Below are 23022 nucleotides of genomic sequence, written 5' to 3'. Positions count from 1 at the left end.
TATACACTGTATGGCCCTGATACTGTGACATTAATAGCTGTGACTATACACTGTATGGCCCTGATACAGTGACATTAATAGCAGTGACTATACACTGTATGGCCCTGATACAGGGACATTAATAGCTGTGACTATACACTGTATGGCCCTGATACAGTGACATTAATAGCTGTGACTATACACTGTATGGCCCTGATACAGTGACATTAATAGCTGTGACTATACACTGTATGGCCCTGATACAGTGACATTAATAGCTGTGCCTATACACGGTATGGCCCTGATACAGTGACATTAATAGCAGTGACTATACACTGTATGGCCCTGATACAGTGACATTAATAGCTGTGACTATACACTGTATGGCCCTGATACAGTGACATTAATAGCTGTGACTATACACTGTATGGCCCTGATACAGTGACATTAATAGCTGTGACTATACACTGTATGGCCCTGATACAGTGACATTAATAGCTGTGACTATACACTGTATGGCCCTGATACAGTGACATTAATAGCTGTGACTATACACTGTATGGCCCTGATACAGTGACATTAATAGCTGTGACTATACACTGTATGGCCCTGATACAGTGACATTAATAGCTGTGACTATACACTGTATGGCCCTGATACAGTGACATTAATAGCTGTGCCTATACACTGTATGGCCCTGATACAGTGACATTAATAGCTGTGCCTATACACTGTATGGCCCTGATACTGTGACATTAATAGCTGTGACTATACACTGTATGGCCCTGATACAGTGACATTAATAGCTGTGACTATACACTGTATGGCCCTGATACAGTGACATTAATAGCTGTGACTATACACTGTATGGCCCTGATACAGTGACATTAATAGCTGTGACTATACACTGTATGGCCCTGATACAGTGACATTAATAGCTGTGCCTATACACTGTATGGCCCTGATACTGTGACATTAATAGCTGTGACTATACACTGTATGGCCCTGATACAGTGACATTAATAGCTGTGACTATACACTGTATGGCCCTGATACAGTGACATTAATAGCTGTGACTATACACTGTATGGCCCTGATACAGTGACATTAATAGCTGTGACTATACACTGTATGGCCCTGATACAGTGACATTAATAGCTGTGCCTATACACTGTATGGCCCTGATACTGTGACATTAATAGCTGTGACTATACACTGTATGGCCCTGATACAGTGACATTAATAGCTGTGACTATACACTGTATGGCCCTGATACAGTGACATTAATAGCTGTGACTATACACTGTATGGCCCTGATACAGTGACATTAATAGCTGTGACTATACACTGTATGGCCCTGATACAGTGACATTAATAGCTGTGACTATACACTGTATGGCCCTGGGACAGTGACATGAATAGCTGTGACTATACACTGTATGGCCCTGATACAGTGACATTAATAGCTGTGAATACACACTGTATGGCCCTGATACAGTGACATTAATAGCTGTGACTATACACTGTATGGCCCTGATACAGTGACATTAATAGCTGTGACTATACACTGTATGGCCCTGATACAGTGACATTAATAGCTGTGACTATACACTGTATGGCCCTGATACAGTGACATTAATAGCTGTGCCTATACACTGTATGGCCCTGATACTGTGACATTAATAGCTGTGACTATACACTGTATGGCCCTGATACAGTGACATTAATAGCTGTGACTATACACTGTATGGCCCTGGGACAGTGACATGAATAGCTGTGACTATACACTGTATGGCCCTGATACAGTGACATGAATAGCTGTGACTATACACTGTATGGCCCTGGGACAGTGACATGAATAGCTGTGACTATACACTGTATGGCCCTGATACAGTGACATTAATAGCTGTGACTATACACTGTATGGCCCTGATACAGTGACATTAATAGCTGTGCCTATACACTGTATGGCCCTGATACTGTGACATTAATAGCTGTGACTATACACTGTATGGCCCTGATACAGTGACATTAATAGCTGTGACTATACACTGTATGGCCCTGGGACAGTGACATGAATAGCTGTGACTATACACTGTATGGCCCTGGGACAGTGACATGAATAGCTGTGACTATACACTGTATGGCCCTGATACAGTGACATTAATAGCTGTGCCTATACACGGTATGGCCCTGATACTGTGACATTAATAGCTGTGACTATACACTGTATGGCCCTGGGACAGTGACATTAATAGCTGTGACTATACACTGTATGGCCCTGATACTGTGACATTAATAGCTGTGACTATACACTGTATGGCCCTGATACAGTGACATTAATAGCTGTGACTATACACTGTATGGCCCTGATACAGTGACATTAATAGCTGTGACTATACACTGTATGGCCCTGATACAGTGACATTAATAGCTGTGACTATACACTGTATGGCCCTGATACAGTGACATTAATAGCTGTGACTATACACTGTATGGCCCTGATACAGTGACATTAATAGCTGTGACTATACACTGTATGGCCCTGATACAGTGACATTAATAGCTGTGACTATACACTGTATGGCCCTGATACAGTGACATTAATAGCTGTGACTATACACTGTATGGCCCTGATACAGTGACATTAATAGCTGTGACTATACACTGTATGGCCCTGATACAGTGACATTAATAGCTGTGAATACACACTGTATGGCCCTGATACAGTGACATTAATAGCAGTGAATACACACTGTACCCCACTATTTGACAATAAAGGGTGTTAGGGGAGACAAAGCAGACTCGGGAGCCAGCAGTGGGAAAAAAGGAGCAGGCAAACTTTCAAAGGAAAACATAAAATGTTGTGAAAAATGATTTGAATAATTAGTGGTTAGTTATAAAGTAATGTTATTCCGTGGGCTCATGGGGTCAGAGGACAGAGGTGGGTAGCAAAAGCTGAGAGAGAGAGAGAGCAGATTGAAGGAGGTTAGTAGTGAGACAGTAAGGAAAGGCCATTCAGCCCTGCAGAAGCTGCGCTCCAGGATTACGTGGAGCGGTGTAGACCTCACTTACCAGGGTCTCTCCGGATAACACCTCCAGGAGCGAGATAAGATTGTGTCCATCTCGCAAATCTTCATACAAATCGTTCACATGACGCTGGGCCTGAGAACAATATGAGATTATTAACTCTGCAGTCAGACAAGAACCCCTACTATGCAAACCCCAGGGTTCCATGCACCCCAAAACACGCACCATAATAAACAAGAACAATGCCGTAATAACAGGTTCTCTTATCAAAGTTCACCACTGAGATAGGACTAGACGGTTGCAGCATTTTATGACCGACTATAATTAATAAAGGTGCCAACATGTTCTGCAGAGCTGTACAATAGGATCAGCAACTTTAGTACGTGATGATTTGCAGCTTTTCATCAATCCAGTTTTAACTAAACATTTCAAGGGATTCTCACAGACACCAACATTCAAGCAGGGACTCCAACCATGACATACAATAAAACATCAGTGAGGACAGTAACCTCGTCCCCCAATGCCCTGTTTGCCAAACCCCTGCATCAATACCCTACCTGCCAATCTACATCCATTACAGTGATTGCTTGCACCCACCCATCACCCATCCAGCCTGCCCCATATACCCCACATTTTAATACAGTGCCTGAGCATCACCCGCACCCTCAGTAACCTGCCTGCCTACCCTTACCCCCTCAGTAACTTCCATAAAAGCTACACATTATCTTTGGTGATATTTACAATCACCGGACCCCCATACTGGTCAGACCCCACCATCGAGGCCAACATGGAGCTTATGAGATTATTTGCTGCTGTAACTCCTTCATTGCCACTCAGTAAGGGTTAAGCACTGGCACGAACGTTTATTACATTTAACGCCCTGTGAGCTTTGGCAGAGCAGAATTGAACCTTTTATATGGAATGTCACCTCACCCAGCACCACTTCTTATCTCCTTATTGCATAGCAGATAGGTGTACTAACCCCATGTGTCTCAATAAAACGGAGCCAGACAGGGACACAAACAAGAAGGTAACAGAGTGCTCCCAAAGCTTACAGTCCAGTTATAAGTCAGCATTAAACCCTCCCTACTCTCACTCATAATGAATTAACTTTACCTGCAGGTAATGTCCAACAGCCTCACTTAGCAAACATGGGCCGTAATAATCACGTCCTACGATTTACCCTCAGTAGATCCCATTATCCAGGGACTGACGCCATGTGTCACTCAGCCTAGAAGGACCGGCTTACAGACTGGCAACTACTGACTGGCACGCTGCCGGGAACACAGACAGAATCAAGGCTCTGATAGGCAGTACCCAAAATGCAGGCGGTTATGGCCCTGCTGATAATAAAAAGGCACATTGCAGGGTAACATTGGATAACTGCACCAGAGTAAGTAAATGGGGCCTGGAATCTCTGCCCAGCACATGTCCTGCTCCTCAGAAAGAACAAGTGATTCCCAAGCAGGTACTGATTCCTTCTAGTGGAAGCAACCGCACCCATGAAAAGAGAACCAGGGTTGCAGTGCGAGCTTCAATATCCTGCACACTATAACCTGTTAGCAGACAAGCACTTCAATAGACAGTGAGCACTATACGCTATATCCCCACGTCAGTCCCAGGCTGTACATGGGGAAAGCTATACCCAGAGCCCTGGGGGTTAATTCCTGGCTGGGAACGTCTCTGTCTGTATGGGCAGCTATATCCCCACATCAGTCCCAGGCTGGGGAAAGCTATACCCAGAGCCCTGCGAGCCCTGGGGGTTAATTCCTGGCTGGGAACGTCTCTGTCTGTATGGGCAGCTATATCCCCACATCAGTCCCAGGCTGGGGAAAGCTATACCCAGAGCCCTGCGAGTTAATTCCTGGCTGGGAACGGCTCTGTCTGTATGGGCAGCTATATCCCCACATCAGTCCCAGGCTGGGGAAAGCTATACCCAGAGCCCTGCGAGCCCTGGGGGTTAATTCCTGGCTGGGAACGTCTCTGTCTGTATGGGCAGCTATATCCCCACATCAGTCCCAGGCTGGGGAAAGCTATACCCAGAGCCCTGGGGGTTAATTCCTGGCTGGGAACGGCTCTGTCTGTATCGGCAGCTATATCCCCACATCAGTCCCAGGCTGGGGAAAGCTATACCCAGAGCCCTGCGAGCCCTGGGAGCTAATTCCTGGCTGGGAACGTCTCTGTCTGTATGGGCAGCTATATCCCCACATCAGTCCCAGGCTGGGGAAAGCTATACCCAGAGCCCTGCGAGCCCTGGGAGCTAATTCCTGGCTGGGAACGTCTCTGTCTGTATCGGCAGCTATATCCCCACATCAGTCCCAGGCTGGGGAAAGCTATACCCAGAGCCCTGCGAGTTAATTCCTGGCTGGGAACGTCTCTGTCTGTATGGGCAGCTATATCCCCACATCAGTCCCAGGCTGGGGAAAGCTATACCCAGAGCCCTGGGGGTTAATTCCTGGCTGGGAACGGCTCTGTCTGTATCGGCAGCTATATCCCCACATCAGTCCCAGGCTGGGGAAAGCTATACCCAGAGCCCTGCGAGCCCTGGGAGCTAATTCCTGGCTGGGAACGTCTCTGTCTGTATCGGCAGCTATATCCCCACATCAGTCCCAGGCTGGGGAAAGCTATACCCAGAGCCCTGCGAGTTAATTCCTGGCTGGGAACGGCTCTGTCTGTATGGGCAGTAAATCAGGACGTGATGGACGCCCTGTATAATGAGCCAGTGTATTCTGGGCACCAACCCACTTACACCCCTCCACCACCATACGTATGGAAAACATGAAACCACTGCATTCCTGTGTGTGTGTTCTGCTGCAGGGACGCTGCGTTAGTCACAGCTGGAGGACAGGAATATTCCGGGACGTCACGCGCCAGTTTGTATGAGAACGGGATCTGCTCTCCTTTCCCGCTTCACAGACTCATTAACACGCTGGGCAGTGAGTCCCACTTAACCAAACTCACTTGGTTCATTTACACTCTCTCTGCAAGGGACCAAAGGTAGGTACTCTCCAACCTACCACAAGGAGGAACTCTCACATTGCCAGAGGAACTCTACTTACCTACCTGCCACAGACAGGCACTCTACTTACCTACCTACCACAGACAGGCACTCTACCTACCTACCTGCCACAGACAGGCACTCTACTTACCTACCTACCACAGACAGGCACTCTACCTACCTACCTGCCACAGACAGGCACTCTACTTACCTACCTGCCACAGACAGGCACTCTACCTACCTACCTGCCACAGACAGGCACTCTACCTACCTACCTGCCACAGACAGGCACTCTACCTACCTACCTGCCACAGACAGGCACTCTACTTACCTACCTACCACAGACAGGCACTCTACCTACCTACCACAGACAGGCTCTCTACCTACCAACCTACCTACCACAGACAGACACTCTACCACCCTCCCCCCCCACCCACATAGGCAAGCTCTCTCCCAAATGTCATGTGTGAAACTGCAGCCAACATTGAGCTATATCGTGGAGTCACTCGTGCCATGCTCAGTGTCAGTATGTCTCTTTTAACAAGGTTCTGGTTATTTAACACACAACCCCTGCATGGGCATCATGCCATCTCATGCCAGTACAATATTAACAAAATTATTTTCAACAAAAGCAGAGAAGAGGAATTTGGGACGAGGGGGTTGTCAGCCATGTGCAAACAACATCACAAGGGGAATGGAAAGAAAAGAAAGATACCAGACAGGAACCTACCTCTGCCCTCCAGTGCTGCCGGGCCAGTGTCAGGGTCGAGATAAATGGGTGGAAATGGGGGACAAAAGAAAGAAGGATGAGAGGAAGGTGGTAGAATTGAGGTTGTTACAAAGAAGGGCAGATAGAGGGGTAGAGACATAGGGGTTCAGATAAAGGGGTAGAGACACAGGGGTGCAGATAGAGGGGTAGAGACACAGGGGTGCAGATAGAGGGGTAGAAACACAGGGGTGCAGATAGAGGGGTAGAGAGACAGGGGTTCAGATAGAGGGGTAGAGAGACAGGGGTGCAGATAGAGGGGTAGAGACACAGGGGTTCAGATAGAGGGGTAGAGAGACAGGGGTGCAGATAGAGTGTAGAGACACAGTGGTGCAGATACCAGTAGAGATACCAGTAGAGACACAGGGGTGCAGGTAGAGGGGTAGAGACATAGGGGTCCAGGTAGAGGGGCAGAGACATAGGGGTCCAGGTAGAGGGGCAGAGACATAGGGGTCCAGGTAGAGGGGCAGAGACATAGGGGTCCAGGTAGAGGGGCAGAGACATAGGGGTGCAGATAGAGGGGTAGAGACATAGGGGTGCATATAGAGGGGTAGAGACATAGGGGTGCAGATAGAGGGGTAGAGACATAGGGGTGCAGATAGAGGGGTAGAGACAATTGGGTGCAGATAGAGGGGTAGAGACAATTGGGTGCAGATAGAGGGGTAGAGACAATTGGGTGCAGATAGAGGGGTAGAGACAAAGGGGTGCAGATAGAGGGGTAGAGACAAAGGGGTGCAGATAGAGGGGTAGAGACAAAGGGGTGCAGATAGTGGGGTAGAGACAAAGGGGTGCAGATAGAGGGGTAGAGACAAAGGGGTGCAGATAGAGGGGTAGAGACAAAGGGGTTCAGATAGAGGGGTAGAGACAAAGGGGTGCAGATAGAGGGGTAGAGACAAAGGGGTGCAGATAGAGGGGTAGAGACAAAGGGGTTCAGATAGAGGGGTAGAGACAAAGGGGTAGAGGCAAAGGGGTTCAGATAGAGGGGTAAAGACAAAGGGGTGCAGATAGAGGGGTAAAGACAAAGGGGTGCAGATAGAGGGGTAGAGGCAAAGGGGTTCAGATAGAGGGGTAGAGGCAAAGGGGTTCAGATAGAGGGGTAGAGACATGGGGGATTAGATAGAGGGGTAGAGAAATAGGGGTTCAGATATAGGGGTAGAGGCATAGGGGTTCAGATATAGGGGTAGAGGCATAGAGGTTCAGATACAGGGGTAAAGAAATAGGGGTTCAGATAGAGGGGTAGAGAAATAGGGGTTTAGATAGAGGGGTAGAGAAATAGGGGTTTAGATAGAGGGGTAGAGAAATAGGGGTTCAGATAGAGGGGTAGAGAAATAGGGGTTCAGATAGAGGAGTTGAGGCAAAGGAGTTTGGATAGAGAGGTTGAGGCAAAGGGGTTCAGATAAAGGGGTAGAGGCAAAGGGGTTCAGGTAGAGGGGTAGAGACAAAGGGGTTCAGATAGAGGGGTAGAGATAAAAGGGGTTCAGATAGAGGGGTAGATACATAGTGGTTCAGATAGAGGGGTAGAGATAAAAGGGGTTCAGGTAGAGACAAAGGGGTGCAGATAGAGGGGTAGATACATAGTGGTTCAGATAGAGGGGTAGAGACACAGGGGGCAGATAGAGGGGTAGAGAGACAGGGGTTCAGATAGAGGGGTAGAGAGACAGGGGTTCAGATAGAGGGGTAGATACATAGTGGTTCAGATAGAGGGGTAGAGACACAGGGGGCAGATAGAGGGGTAGATACATAGTGGTTCAGATAGAGGGGTAGAGACAAAAGGGGTGCAGGTAGAGGGGTACAGAGGAGCGGAGAGATGGTCAAGTGAGGAGGTGTGAAGATAATGGAGGACATAAAGAGAGTACGTAGATATGTAGAGAGGGAGAGAGAAAGGAAAATGTGAGAGATAATAGATATTTCATATAATAGAATTATAGCCGTTTCTGATAAAGTCACTGTAAAATCTCCCAGTTACAGAAATCAATAAATCCCAGCACACGGCCACATCCTATGAAATTATCAGGGATTCCTTCCTTTATGTTACAAACTGGAGGTTGAGCAAGATTTAAGTAATGTCACGTCTTGGGGATGCAATACCGAAGTTATATCCGGTAAAGCCAGTGTGCGCTATATGTAGTGACCAGGCTAGGTCAGTATAGGCAGTGTACGCTATATGTAGTGACAAGGCTAGGTCAGTATAGGCAGTGTACGCTATATGTAGTGACCAGGCTAGGTCAGTATAGGCAGTGTACGCTATATGTAGTGACAAGGCTAGGTCAGTATAGGCAGTGTACGCTATATGTAGTGACAAGGCTAGGTCAGTATAGGCAGTGTACGCTATATGTAGTGACCAGGCTAGGTCAGTATAGGCAGTGTGTGCTATATGTAGTGACAAGGCTAGGTCAGTATAGGCAGTGTACGCTATATTAAGTGACAAGGCTAGATCAGTATAGGCAGTGTACGCTATATGTAGTGACAAGGCTAGGTCAGTATAGGCAGTGTGTGCTATATTAAGTGACAAGGCTAGGTCAGTATAGGCAGTGTGCGCTATATGTAGTGACAAGGCTAGGTCAGTATAGGCAGTGTACGCTATATTAAGTGACAAGGCTAGATCACTATAGGCAGTGTACGCTATATGTAGTGACAAGGCTAGGTCAGTATAGGCAGTGTGTGCTATATTAAGTGACAAGGCTAGGTCAGTATAGGCAGTGTGCGCTATATGTAGTGACCAGGCTAGGTCAGTATAGGCAGTGTGCGCTATATGTAGTGACAAGGCTAGGTCAGTATAGGCAGTGTGCGCTATATGTAGTGACAAGGCTAGGTCAGTATAGGCAGTGTGCGCTATATGTAGTGACAAGGCTAGGTCAGTATAGGCAGTGTGCGCTATATGTAGTGACAAGGCTAGGTCAGTATAGGCAGTGTACGCTATATGTAGTGACAAGGCTAGGTCAGTATAGGCAGTGTACGCTATATGTAGTGACAAGGCTAGGTCAGTATAGGCAGTGTGCGCTATATGTAGTGACAAGGCTAGGTCAGTATAGGCAGTGTACGCTATATTAAGTGACAAGGCTAGATCAGTATAGGCAGTGTGTGCTATATGCAGTGACAAGGCTAGGTCAGTATAGGCAGTGTACGCTATATGTAGTAACCAGGCTAGGTCAGTATAGGCAGTGTACGCTATATGTAGTGACCAGGCTAGGTTAGTATAGGCAGTGTGCGCTATATGTAGGGACAAGGCTAGGTCAGTATAGGCAGTGTACGCTATATGTAGTGACAATGCTAGGTCAGTATAGGCAGTTAGCGCTATATGTAGTGACAAGGCTAGGTTAGTATAGGCAGTGTGCGCTATATGTAGTGACAAGGCTAGGTCAGTATAGGCAGTGTGCGCTATATGTAGTGACAAGGCTAGGTCAGTATAGGCAGTGTGCGCTATATGTAGTGACAAGGCTAGGTCAGTATAGGCAGTGTGTGCTATATGTAGTGACAAGGCTAGGTCAGTATAGGCAGTGTGTGCTATGTGTAGTGACAAGGCTAGATCAGTAGGCTAGCACAGTGTGTGCTATATGTAGTGACAAGGCTAGGTCAGTATAGGCAGTGTGCGCTATATGTAGTGACAAGGCTAGGTCAGTATAGGCAGTGTACGCTATATGTAGTGACAAGGCTAGGTCAGTATAGGCAGTGTACGCTATATGTAGTGACAAGGCTAGGTCAGTATAGGCAGTGTGCGCTATATGTAGTGACAAGGCTAGGTCAGTATAGGCAGTGTACGCTATATTAAGTGACAAGGCTAGATCAGTATAGGCAGTGTGTGCTATATGTAGTGACAAGGCTAGGTCAGTATAGGCAGTGTACGCTATATGTAGTAACCAGGCTAGGTCAGTATAGGCAGTGTACGCTATATGTAGTGACCAGGCTAGGTTAGTATAGGCAGTGTGCGCTATATGTAGGGACAAGGCTAGGTCAGTATAGGCAGTGTACGCTATATGTAGTGACAATGCTAGGTCAGTATAGGCAGTTAGCGCTATATGTAGTGACAAGGCTAGGTTAGTATAGGCAGTGTGCGCTATATGTAGTGACAAGGCTAGGTCAGTATAGGCAGTGTGCGCTATATGTAGTGACAAGGCTAGGTCAGTATAGGCAGTGTGCGCTATATGTAGTGGCACGGCTAGGTTAGTATAGGCAGTGTGCGCTATATGTAGTGACAAGGCTAGGTCAGTATAGGCAGTGTGCGCTATATGTAGTGACAAGGATAGGTTAGTATAGGCAGTGTGCGCTATATGTAGTGACAAGGCTAGGTCAGTATAGGCAGTGTGCGCTATATGTAGTGACAAGGATAGGTTAGTATAGGCAGTGTGCGCTATATGTAGTGACAAGGCTAGGTCAGTATAGGCAGTGTGCGCTATATGTAGTGACAAGGATAGGTTAGTATAGGCAGTGTGCGCTATATGTAGTGACAAGGCTAGGTCAGTATAGGCAGTGTGCGCTATATGTAGTGACAAGGATAGGTTAGTATAGGCAGTGTGCGCTATATGTAGTGACAAGGCTAGGTCAGTATAGGCAGTGTGCGCTATATGTAGTGACACGGCTAGGTCAGTAGGCTAGCGCAGTGTGTGCTATATGTAGTGACAAGGCTAGGTCAGTATAGGCAGTGTACGCTATATGTAGTGACAAGGCTAGGTCAGTATATGCAGTGTGTGCTATATGTAGGGACAATGCTAGGTCAGTATAGGCAGTGTGCGCTATATGTAGTGACACGGCTAGGTCAGTATAGGCAGTTAGCGCTATATGTAGTGACAAGGCTAGGTTAGTATAGGCAGTGTGTGCTATATGTAGTGACAAGGCTAGGTCAGTATAGGCAGTGTGCGCTATATGTAGTGACAAGGATAGGTCAATATAGGCAGTGTACGCTATATCAAGTGACAAGGCTAGGCCAGTATAGGCAGTGTGCGCTATATGTAGTGACAAGGCTAGGTCAGTATAGGCAGTGTGTGCTATATGTAGTGACAAGGCTAGGTCAGTATAGGCAGTGTGCGCTATATGTAGTGACAAGGATAGGTTAGTATAGGCAGTGTGCGCTATATGTAGTGGCAAGGCTAGGTCAGTATAGGCAGTGTGTGCTATATGTAGTGACAAGACTAGGTCAGTATAGGCAGTGTGGGCTATATGTAGTGCCAAGGATAGGTTAGTATAGGCAGTGTGCGCTATATGTAGTGACAAGGCTAGGTCAGTATAGGCAGTGTGCGCTATATGTAGTGACAAGGCTAGGTCAGTATAGGCAGTGTGCGCTATATGTAGTGACAAGGCTAGGTCAGTAGGCTAGCACAGTGTGTGCTATATGTAGTGACAAGGCTAGGTCAATATAGGCAGTGTACGCTATATCAAGTGACAAGGCTAGGTCAGTATAGGCAGTGTGCGCTATATGTAGTGACAAAGCTAGGTCACTATAGGCAGTGTACGCTATATGTAGTGACCAGGCTAGGTCAGTATATGCAGTGTGTGCTATATGTAGGGACAATGCTAGGTCAGTATAGGCAGTGTGCGCTATATGTAGTGACACGGCTAGGTTAGTATAGGCAGTGTGCGCTATATGTAGTGACAAGGCTAGGTCAGTATAGGCAGTGTGCGCTATATGTAGTGACAAGGATAGGTTAGTATAGGCAGTGTGCGCTATATGTAGTGACAAGGCTAGGTCAGTATAGGCAGTGTGCGCTATATGTAGTGACAAAGCTAGGTCAGTATAGACAGTGTATGCTATATGTAGTGACAAGGCTAGGTCAGTATATGCAGTGTGTGCTATATGTAGGGACAAGGATAGGTTAGTATAGGCAGTGTGCGCTATATGTAGTGACAAGGCTAGGTCAGTATAGACAGTGTATGCTATATGTAGTGACAAGGCTAGGTCAGTATATGCAGTGTGTGCTATATGTAGGGACAATGCTAGGTCAGTATAGGCAGTGTGCGCTATGAGTAGTGACAAGGCTAGGTTAGTATAGGCAGTGTATGCTATATGTAGTGACAAGGCTCAGTCAGTATAGGCAGTGTACGCTATATTAAGTGACAAGGCCATTGCTGCAAATGCACAATTCAGTATAGGCAGAGTGTGCTTTATGTAGTGACAAGGCTAGGTCAGTATAGGCAGTGTACGCTATATGTAGTGACAATGCTAGGTCAGTATAGGCAGTGTGTGCTATATGTAGTGACCAGGCTAGGTCAGTATAGGCAGTGTGCGCTATATGTAGTGACAATGCTAGGTCAGTATAGGCAGTGTGTGCTATATGTAGTGACCAGGCTAGGTCAGTATAGGCAGTGTGCGCTATATGTAGGGACAAGGCTAGGTCAGTATAGGCAGTGTATGCTATATTAAGTGACAAGGCCATTGCTGCAAATGCACAATTCAGTATAGGCAAAGTGTGCTTTATGTAGTGACAAGGCTAGGTCAGTATAGGCAGTGTGCGCTATATGTAGGGACAAGGCTAGGTCAGTATAGGCAGTGTACGCTATATGTAGTGACAATGCTAGGTCAGTATAGGCAGTGTGTGCTATATGTAGTGACCAGGCTAGGTCAGTATAGGCAGTGTGCGCTATATTAAGTGACAAGGCCATTGCTGCAAATGCACAATTCAGTATAGGCAGAGTGTGCTTTATGTAGTGACAATGCTAGGTCAGTATAGGCAGTGTGTGCTATATGTAGTGACCAGGCTAGGTCAGTATAGGCAGTGTGCGCTATATGTAGTGACAATGCTAGGTCAGTATAGGCAGTGTGTGCTATATGTAGTGACCAGGCTAGGTCAGTATAGGCAGTGTGTGCTATATGTAGTGACCAGGCTAGGTCAGTATAGGCAGTGTGCGCTATATGTAGGGACAAGGCTAGGTCAGTATAGGCAGTGTATGCTATATTAAGTGACAAGGCCATTGCTGCAAATGCACAATTCAGTATAGGCAGAGTGTGCTTTATGTAGTGACAAGGCTAGGTCAGTATAGGCAGTGTGCGCTATATGTAGGGACAAGGCTAGGTCAGTATAGGCAGTGTACGCTATATGTAGTGACAATGCTAGGTCAGTATAGGCAGTGTGTGCTATATGTAGTGACCAGGCTAGGTCAGTATAGGCAGTGTGCGCTATATGTAGTGACAAGGCTAGGTCAGTATAGGCAGTGTGCGCTATATGTAGTGACAATGCTAGGTCAGTATAGGCAGTGTGTGCTATATGTAGTGACCAGGCTAGGTCAGTATAGGCAGTGTGCGCTATATGTAGGGACAAGGCTAGGTCAGTATAGGCAGTGTACGCTATATGTAGTGACAATGCTAGGTCAGTATAGGCAGTGTGCGCTATATGTAGTGACAAGGCTAGGTCAGTATAGGCAGTGTGCGCTATATGTAGTGACAAGGCTAGGTCAGTATAGGCAGTGTGCGCTATACGTAGTGACAAGGCTAGGTCAGTATAGGCAGTGTACGCTATATGTAGTGACCAGGCTAGGTCAGTATAGGCAGTGTACGCTATATGTAGTGACAAGGCTAGGTCAGTATAGCCAGTGTGCGCTATATGTAGTGACCAGGCTAGGTCAGTATAGGCAGTGTACGCTATATGTAGTGACAAGGCTAGGTCAGTATAGGCAGTGTGTGCTATATGTAGTGACCAGGCTAGGTCAGTATAGGCAGTGTGTGCTATATGTAGTGACCAGGCTAGGTCAGTATAGGCAGTGTACGCTATATGTAGTGACAAGGCTAGGTCAGTAGGCTAGCACAGTGAGTGCTATATGTAGTGACAAGGCTAGGTCAGTATAGGCAGTGTACGCTATATGTAGTGACAAGGCTAGGTCAGTAGGCTAGCACAGTGAGTGCTATATGTAGTGACAAGCATTGCAATACACTAATGAGCATAAGGTGCGAACCTTGTAAAATGCTCTTTTAACCCCTTAAGGACCAAACCTCTGGAATAAAAGGGAATCATGACATATCACACATGTCATGTGTCCTTAAGGCATTAAAAGAAGAATTTAAAACCTCTGCTTGCTTGAGAAAATTGTGTCTGTAAATAACACTTTCAGGGGTCACATAGCCCACACATCTTAAAGGGTTTCATATTTTAAAGCCTGGCATAGCCTAGGGGCCCAACCCTGAACAGAGAACAGGGGGCAGCAGTGTGAGCGATTTCCCGGCTGCAAGCCGAGCGGTGGGGGTACAACGCGCACATACTGGTGTGATTCAGAGATGAACAGTCACCACAGTCAGGGGGGGAGGGGGGCATTCCAAAATGAACAGCTCTAAATTACACGTGACAATATAACTAAGGATGCAAATTCAACATCTCACGAATATTACAAATGGAACACAGTGTGGGGGCAATACGATTTGGAGGAGTGCCCGTGTATGGTGTGCTCAGCGAGGGGTGCCAGCCTGCGTATGGCGTGCTCAGCGAGGGGGGCCCGCGTTTGGTGAACTCCGCGAGGGGGGCCCGCGTTTGGTGCGCTCCGCGAAGGGTGCATGTGCATTATGCGCTCAGCGAGGGGGGCCCGCGTATGGCGCGCTCAGCGAGTGGGGCCCGCGTATGGCGCGCTCAGCGAGTGGGGCCCGCGTATGGTGCGCTCCGCGAGGGGTGCATGTGCATTATGCGCTCAGCGAAGGGGCCCGCGTATGGCGCGCTGAGCGAGTGGGGCCCGCGTATGGCGCGCTGAGCGAGTGGGGCCCGCGTATGGCGCACTCAGCGAGGGGTGCATGTGCATTATGCGCTCAGCCAGGGTGAAAGATGATGAAGCTTCCTGAGTAATCCCTCACCCCCTCAGTTTTATAAGCTTTATATATGAAAACTTAAAGTAAATAAATATTTGTGTGTTTCTTAGCAAGTGACTGCCACTTCCTGAGTGATTCACCAGCTGCTGCCTTGGCAAATTGGCTCCATTTCCTCTGTGGTGGAATCTGTGTGTTATGTCTTTCTTATTATTAGTGCAAGAAAATTGGAGTCCAGTTCTTTATGACTAAAACCACATTACCATAACAACCGGTACTGTAACTATCGCAACCAGCAGCCACTTTACCCCAACAGTCAGTACCGTAACTATCAGAATCAGCAGCCACATTACCCCAACAGCCGGTACCGTAACTATCAGAACCAGCAGCCACATTACCCCAACAGCCAGTACCGTAACTATCAGAACCAGCAGCCACATTACCCCAACAGCCAGTACCGTAACTATCAGAACCAGCAGCCACATTACCCCAACAGCCAGTACCGTAACTATCAGAACCAGCAGCCACATTACCCCAACAGCCGGTACTATAACTACCACAACCAGCAGCCACATTACCCAAACAGCCGGTACTGTAACTACCACAACCAGCAGCCACATTACCCCAACAGCCAGTACCGTAACTATCAGAACCAGCAGCCACATTACCCCAACAGCCAGTACCGTAACTATCGCAACCAGCAGCCACATTACCCCAACAGCCAGTACCGTAACTATCGCAACCAGCAGCCACTTTACCCCAACAGCCAGTACCGTAACTATCAGAACCAGCAGCCACATTACCCCAACAGCCGGTACCGTAACCATCACAACCAGCAGCCACATTACCCAAACAGCCGGTACTGTAACTACCACAACCAGCAGCCACATTACCCCAACAGCCGGTACCGTAAATATCACAACCAGAAGCCACATTACCCCAACAGCCGGTACCGTAACTATCAGAACCAGCAGCCACATTACCCAAACAGCCGGTACTATAACTACCACAACCAGCAGCCACATTACTGCAACAGCCGGTACCGTAAATATCACAACCAGAAGCCACATTACTCCAACAGCCGGTACCGTAACTATCAGAACCAGCAGCCACATTACCCCAACAGCCGGTACCATAACTATCAGAACCAGCAGCCACATTACCCAAACAGCCGGTACAGTAACCATCACAACCAGCAGCCACATTACACAAACAGGCGGTACTGTAGCTATCATAACCAGCAGCCAGATTACCCCAACAGCCGGTACCGTAACTATCAGAACCAGCAGCCACATTACCCCAACAGCCGGTACTGTAACTATCAGAATCAGCAGCCACATTACCCCAACAGCCAGTACTGTAACCATCACAACCAGCAGCCACATCACCCCAACAGCCGGTACCGTAACTATCAGAACCAATGCAAGCCTCCCTCCGCTCGCTGCACAGAAAGCGCAATGCGAGCCTCCCTCCGCTCGCTGCACAGAAAGCGCAATGCGAGCCTCCCTCCGCTCGCTGCACAGAAAGCGCAATGCGAGCCTCCCTCTGCTCGCTGCACAGAAAGCGCAATGTGAGCCTCCCTCCGCTCGCTGCACAGAAAGCGCAATGTAAGCCTCCCTCCGCTCGCTGCACAGAAAGCGCAATGCGAGCCTCCCTCCGCTCGCTGCACAGAAAGCGCAACGTGAGCCTCCCTCCGCTCGCTGCACAGAAAGCGCAATGCGAGCCAACCTCCGCTCGCTGCACAGAAAGCGCAATGCGAGCCAACCTCCGCTCGCTGCACAGAAAGCGCAATGCGAGCCAACCTCCGCTCGCTGCACAGAAAGCGCAATGCGAGCCAACCTCCGCTCGCTGCACAGAAAGCACAATGCGAGCCTCCCTCCGTTCGCTGCACAGAAAGCGCAATGCGAGCCTCCCTCCGCTCGCTGCACAGAAAGCGCAATGTGAGCCTCCCTCCGCTCGCTGCACAGAAAGTGCGAGGAGAGCATCCCTCCGCTGGCTGCACAGAAAGCGCAATGCGAGCCTCCCTCCGCTGGCTGCACAGGACGCGCAATGTGAGCCTCCCTCCGCTGGCTGCACAGGACGCGCAATGTGAGCCTCCCTCCGCTGGCTGCACAGGACGCGCAATGCAAGCCTCCCTCTGCTGGCTGCACAGAAAGCACAATGCGAGCCTCCCTCTGCTGGCTGCACAGAAAGCACAATGCGAGCCTCCCTCTGCTGGCTGCACAGAAAGCAAAAGCGAGGAGTCAAACGGTGTCAATAATACAATAATACGGTGCAGAATAAGCTCCAGACCCCCATGCAGTGTGATACACCCCAGCCTTTTGCCGTTAAATATGTTTTTCTAGCTGGATTTCTCCAGTGTTGAGAACTTCTTACTCACCTTAATTAGATGTTTGTTTACCCATTTGGTAAATGTTTTCTTTTGCACCCGATCCCTTTCATCTGCAGAAACAGAGAAGAGGAAAATTTAAGGAAAATCAACATAAAAAAACAAAAACAATTAGTACATATAAACATCCCACCTACTAATCTCCCACAAACTCCAGCCAGATCCGGTACTGCCAGGCCTGCTAATCTCCCATAAACTCCCAGCCAGATCCGGTACTGCCAGGCCTGCTAATCTCCCATACACCCCCAGCCAGATCCGGTACTGCCAGGCCTGCTAATCTCCCATACACCCCCAGCCAGATCCGGTACTGCCAGGCCTGCTAATCTCCCATACACCTCCAGCCAGATCCGGTACTGCCAGGCCTGCTAATCTCCCATACACCCCCAGCCATATCCGGTACTGCCAGGCCTGCTAATCTCCCTTACACCCCCAGCCAGATCCGGTACTGCCAGGCCTGCTAATCTCCCATACACCCCCAGCCAGATCCGGTACTGCCAGGCCTGCTAATCTCCCATACACCCCCAGCCAGATCCGGTACTGCCAGGCCTGCTAATCTTCCATACACCCCCAGCCAGATCTGGTACTGCCAGGCCTGCTAATCTCCCATACACCCCCAGCCAGATCCGGTACTGCCAGGCCTGCTAATCTCCCATACACCCCCAGCCAGATCCGGTACTGCCAGGCCTGCTAATCTCCCATATAGCCCCAGACAGATCCAGTACTGCCAGGCTTGCTGATCTCCCATACACCCCCAGCCAGATCCAGTACTGCCAGGCCTGCTAATCTCCCATACACCCCCTGCCAGTCTCCCATACACACTCTGCTATATCCGGTACTGCCAGGCCTGCTAATCTCCCATACACCCCCTGCCAGTCTCCCATACACACTCTGCCAGATCCGGTACTGCCAGGCCTGCTAATCTCCCATACACCCCCTGCCAGTCTCCCATACACAATCTGCCAGATCCGGTACTGCCAGGCCCGCTAATCTCCCATACACACTCTGCTATATCCGGTACTGCCAGGCCTGCTAATCTCCCATACACCCCCAGCCAGATCTTGTACTGTAAGGCCTGCTAATCTCCCATACACCCCCAGCCAGATCCAGTACAGTCAGGCCTGCTGATCTCCCATACACCCCCAGCCAGATCCGGTACTGCCAGGCCTACTAATCTACCATACACCCCCAGCCAGATCCGGTACTGCCAGGCCTGCTAATCTCCCATACACCCCCAGCCAGATCCTGTACTGTAAGGCCTGCTAATCTCCCATACACCCCCAGCCAGATCCGGTACTGCCAGGCCTACTAATCTACCATACACCCCCAGCCAGATCTGGTACTGCCAGGCCTGCTAATCTCCCATACACCCCCAGCCAGATCCGGTACTGCCAGGCCTGCTAATCTCTCATGAACCCCACCGAGATCCAGTACTGCCAGGCCTGCTAATCTCCCATATAGCCCCAGCCAGATCCAGTACTGCCAGGCCTGCTAATCTCCCATATAGCCCCAGCCAGATCCAGTACTGCCAGGCTTGCTAATCTCTCATAAACCCCCAGACCTGCTACTGTTCCACAAACTCCCTGGAATTTAGAGAACATTTAAAGTGGAATCCCTCTGCGTGGAGCCCATATGGAGTTTGTAAGACACACCACTCCCTGGTCACCCCTAAGCAGATCACGCTCAGGTGTAGCCAGTCAGTACTCTGGATTGATTTGCGTTTACAGGTAGGAAACGCAGATCCAAAACAGTCAGAATGACTCTGAGCCTGCTGAGAGCTAATTTAATCTACATGGGTTAAATAGGTCACCACTAGGTCTCGGACAGGTGAATGACCTGCTTGAAAACAGAAAACATTCCATGAAAGACAAGGTTGTGGAGACACAGACGCAGGTCAACTAGTGTCTTCCCTCAGGGAGAGCCTGCCATTGTCTGCAGCAATGTAAGCAAAGATAATAAACATGGCTAACGCTACACAAATATTAGGACTGAGATAAACCTCTTCATCAAAGACATCTCCAAATTGTCTAAATCCCTCATATTAAAGATGGGTCTGTCCCAGGATGGAGGCAGTCAGTACAGGTCTATCCAGGACGGACGCAGTCAGTACGGGTCTATCCCAGGACGGACGCAGTCAGTACGGGTCTATCCCAGGACGGACGCAGTCAGTACGGGTCTATCCCAGGACGGACGCAGTCAGTACGGGTCTATCCCAGGACGGACGCAGTCAGTACGGGTCTATCCCAGGACGGACGCAGTCAGTACGGGTCTATCCCAGGGTGGACGCAGTCAGATGGGTCCATCCCAGGGTGGACGCAGTCAGTATGGGTCCATCCCAGGGTGGATGCAGTCAGTATGGGTCCATCCCAGGGTGGACGCAGTCAGTATGGGTCTATCCCAGCGTGGACGCAGTCAGTATAGGTCTATCCCAGGGTGGACGCAGTCAGTATGGGTCTATCCCAGGGTGGACGCAGTCAGTACCCCATGTCCATCTCTCTATTATCAAAGTCTGAGTTACATTAAGCCACAGCCCCCACCCAGTATGTACCTTTCTTGCCCTCAGTAGCCCTCAGCACTGCCAGGTACAGGTTGTCCTCCGAGCTGGTTCTCTGGCGGAAGTTTCCCTCCTGATGGGAAGGCAGAGCAGCATTGGTGCGGTACCTCTGCTGATCCATGAAGCTTACAATCCAACTTTCTCAAACTTTTTTCCCCAGAAGAGAGCGTTTCTGTGCTCCCTTGTCTTGGTATTTCCTCTGTGTGAGATCTGTCTCGTCCGCTCTGCTTTCTCTAGCTCTCTGTCCCACACTTCCCTCCTCTAGGACTCTTCCCCCTGATTGCCTGCAGGCTAAGCAATTCCAAGCCTGCCCTGTCTGATCCTGCCCTGCCCAGGGCCCTCCCTTTTCCGAGGTGTGTGTCAATGAGCCACACTTCAAGGTGTGCCTGTGTGACCCTCCCTAACAGCACCGCTGGGTGATCCCCCACCTCCTATTACTCACAGCTTCATCAGAGCAACAGGAAACCTCAAAATAATCTGAGCTCCCACTGCAGGTCCACTGCATTCTCAACATAATAGCTCCACAGCCTCAGAAAGCTGGGTATAATAGAGAGACTGCTGGGAGAGGGGAGAGGGGAGAGAGAGAGAGAGAGAGAGAGAGAGAGAGACTGCTGGGAGAGGGTATCTACACAGAGAGAGAGAGACACTGCTGGGAGAGGGTGCCTACAGACAGAGAGAGAGAGAGACACTGCTGGGAGAGGGTACCTACAGACAGAGAGAGAGAGAGAGACACTGCTGGGAGAGGGTATCTACAGAGAGAGAGATACTGCTGGGAGAGGGTATCGAGAGAGAGAGACTGCTGGGAGAGGGTATCTACAGAGAGAGAGAGAGAGAGACTGCTGGGAGAGGGTACCTACAGAGAGAGAGATTGCTGGGAGAGGGTACCTACAGAGAGAGAGATTGCTGGGAGAGGGTACCTACAGAGAGAGACAGACTGCTGGGAGAGGGTATCTACAGAGAGAGCAATACTGCTGGGAGAGGATATCTACACAGAGAGACTGCTAGAAGAGGATAACGACAGACACACATTGCTAAGAGATTATGGCACTTGAGCCCCTATCCTCTGCGGAGCCCCCTCCACAGCCCCTATCCTCTGCGGAGCCCCCTCCACAGCCCCTATCCTCTGCGGAGCCCCCTCCACAGCCCCTATCCTCTGCGGAGCCCCCTCCACAGCCCCTATCCTCTGCGGAGCCCCTCCACAGCCCCTATCCTCTGCGGAGCCCCCTCCACAGCCCCTATCCTCTGCGGAGCCCCCTCCACAGCCCCTATCCTCTGCGGAGCCCCCTCCACAGCCCCTATCCTCTGCGGAGCCCCCTCCACAGCCCCTATCCTCTGCGGAGCCCCCTCCACAGCCCCTATCCTCTGCGGAGCCCCCTCCACAGCCCCTATCCTCTGCGGAGCCCCCTCCACAGCCCCTATCCTCTGCGGAGCCCCCTCCACAGCCCCTATCCTCTGCGGAGCCCCCTCCACAGCCCCTATCCTCTGCGGAGCCCCCTCCACAGCCCCTATCCTCTGCGGAGCCCCCTCCACAGCCCCTATCCTCTGCGGAGCCCCCTCCACAGCCCCTATCCTCTGCGGAGCCCCCTCCACAGCCCCTATCCTCTGCGGAGCCCCCTCCACAGCCCCTATCCTCTGCGGAGCCCCCTCCACAGCCCCTATCCTCTGCGGAGCCCCCTCCACAGCCCCTATCCTCTGCGGTGCCCCCTCCACAGCCCCTATCCTCTGCGGAGCCCCCTCCACAGCCCCTATCCTCTGCGGAGCCCCCTCCACAGCCCCTATCCTCTGCGGAGCCCCCTCCACAGCCCCTATCCTCTGCGGAGCCCCCTTCCACAGCCCCTATCCTCTGCGGAGCCCCTCCACAGCCCCTATCCTCTGCGGAGCCCCTCCACAGCCCCTATCCTCTGCGGAGCCCCCTCCACAGCCCCTATCCTCTGCGGAGCCCCCTCCACAGCCCCTTTCCTCTGCGGAGCCCCCTCCACAGCCCCTATCCTCTGCGGAGCCCCCTCCACAGCCCCTATCCTCTGCGGAGCCCCCTCCACAGCCCCTATCCTCTGCGGAGCCCCCTCCACAGCCCCTATCCTCTGCGGAGCCCCCTCCACAGCCCCTATCCTCTGCGGAGCCCCCTCCACAGCCCCTATCCTCTGCGGAGCCCCCTCCACAGCCCCTATCCTCTGCGGAGCCCCCTCCACAGCCCCTATCCTCTGCGGAGCCCCCTCCACAGCCCCTATCCTCTGCGGAGCCCCCTCCACAGCCCCTATCCTCTGCGGAGCCCCCTTCCACAGCCCCTATCCTCTGCGGAGCCCCTTCCACAGCCCTATCCTCTGCGGAGCCCCTTCCACAGCCCCTATCCTCTGCGGAGCCCCTTCCACAGCCCCTATCCTCTGCGGAGCCCCTTCCACAGCCCCTATCCTCTGCGGAGCCCCTTCCACAGCCCCTATCCTCTGCGGAGCCCCTTCCACAGCCCCTATCCTCTGCGGAGCCCCTTCCACAGCCCCTATCCTCTGCGGAGCCCCTTCCACAGCCCCTATCCTCTGCAGAGCCCCTTCCACAGCCCCTATACTCTTCTAAGCACCCCCGCAGCTTCTATACTTTT

The 23022-nt window shown here is 50.3% G+C and overlaps 1 protein-coding gene across 5 annotated transcripts in view; it reads right to left on the bottom strand.

The window, feature by feature from the left end:
* The window catches only part of PLEC (plectin), a 556052-nt gene that overhangs the window by 104674 nt on the left and 428356 nt on the right, over positions 1-23022 (bottom strand). For 2 of the 5 annotated variants that reach the window (XM_063450942.1, XM_063450944.1), the window contains exons 1-4: positions 20424-20565; positions 17870-17931; positions 6738-6752; positions 3055-3144 (exon numbers count right to left, since the gene is read on the bottom strand). The exons of 1 other annotated variant lie outside the window; for it this stretch is intronic. In XM_063450942.1, the coding sequence (XP_063307012.1) occupies positions 3055-3144; positions 6738-6752; positions 17870-17931; positions 20424-20550 (294 nt within the window). In that variant the 5' untranslated portion in view covers positions 20551-20565. Of the gene's footprint in view, positions 1-3054; positions 3145-6737; positions 6753-17869; positions 17932-20423; positions 20566-23022 lie in introns of those variants that run through there. 2 more of the 5 variants (XM_063450943.1, XM_063450945.1) reach the window with 1 other exon arrangement.

This window comes from Pelobates fuscus, chromosome 4 (genome assembly GCF_036172605.1).
Source record: "Pelobates fuscus isolate aPelFus1 chromosome 4, aPelFus1.pri, whole genome shotgun sequence".
In the NCBI taxonomy this organism is placed as follows: Eukaryota; Metazoa; Chordata; class Amphibia; order Anura; family Pelobatidae; genus Pelobates; species Pelobates fuscus.
Note: the sequence above shows the minus strand (reverse complement) of the source record. Positions and strands in the feature narration are given on the sequence as shown.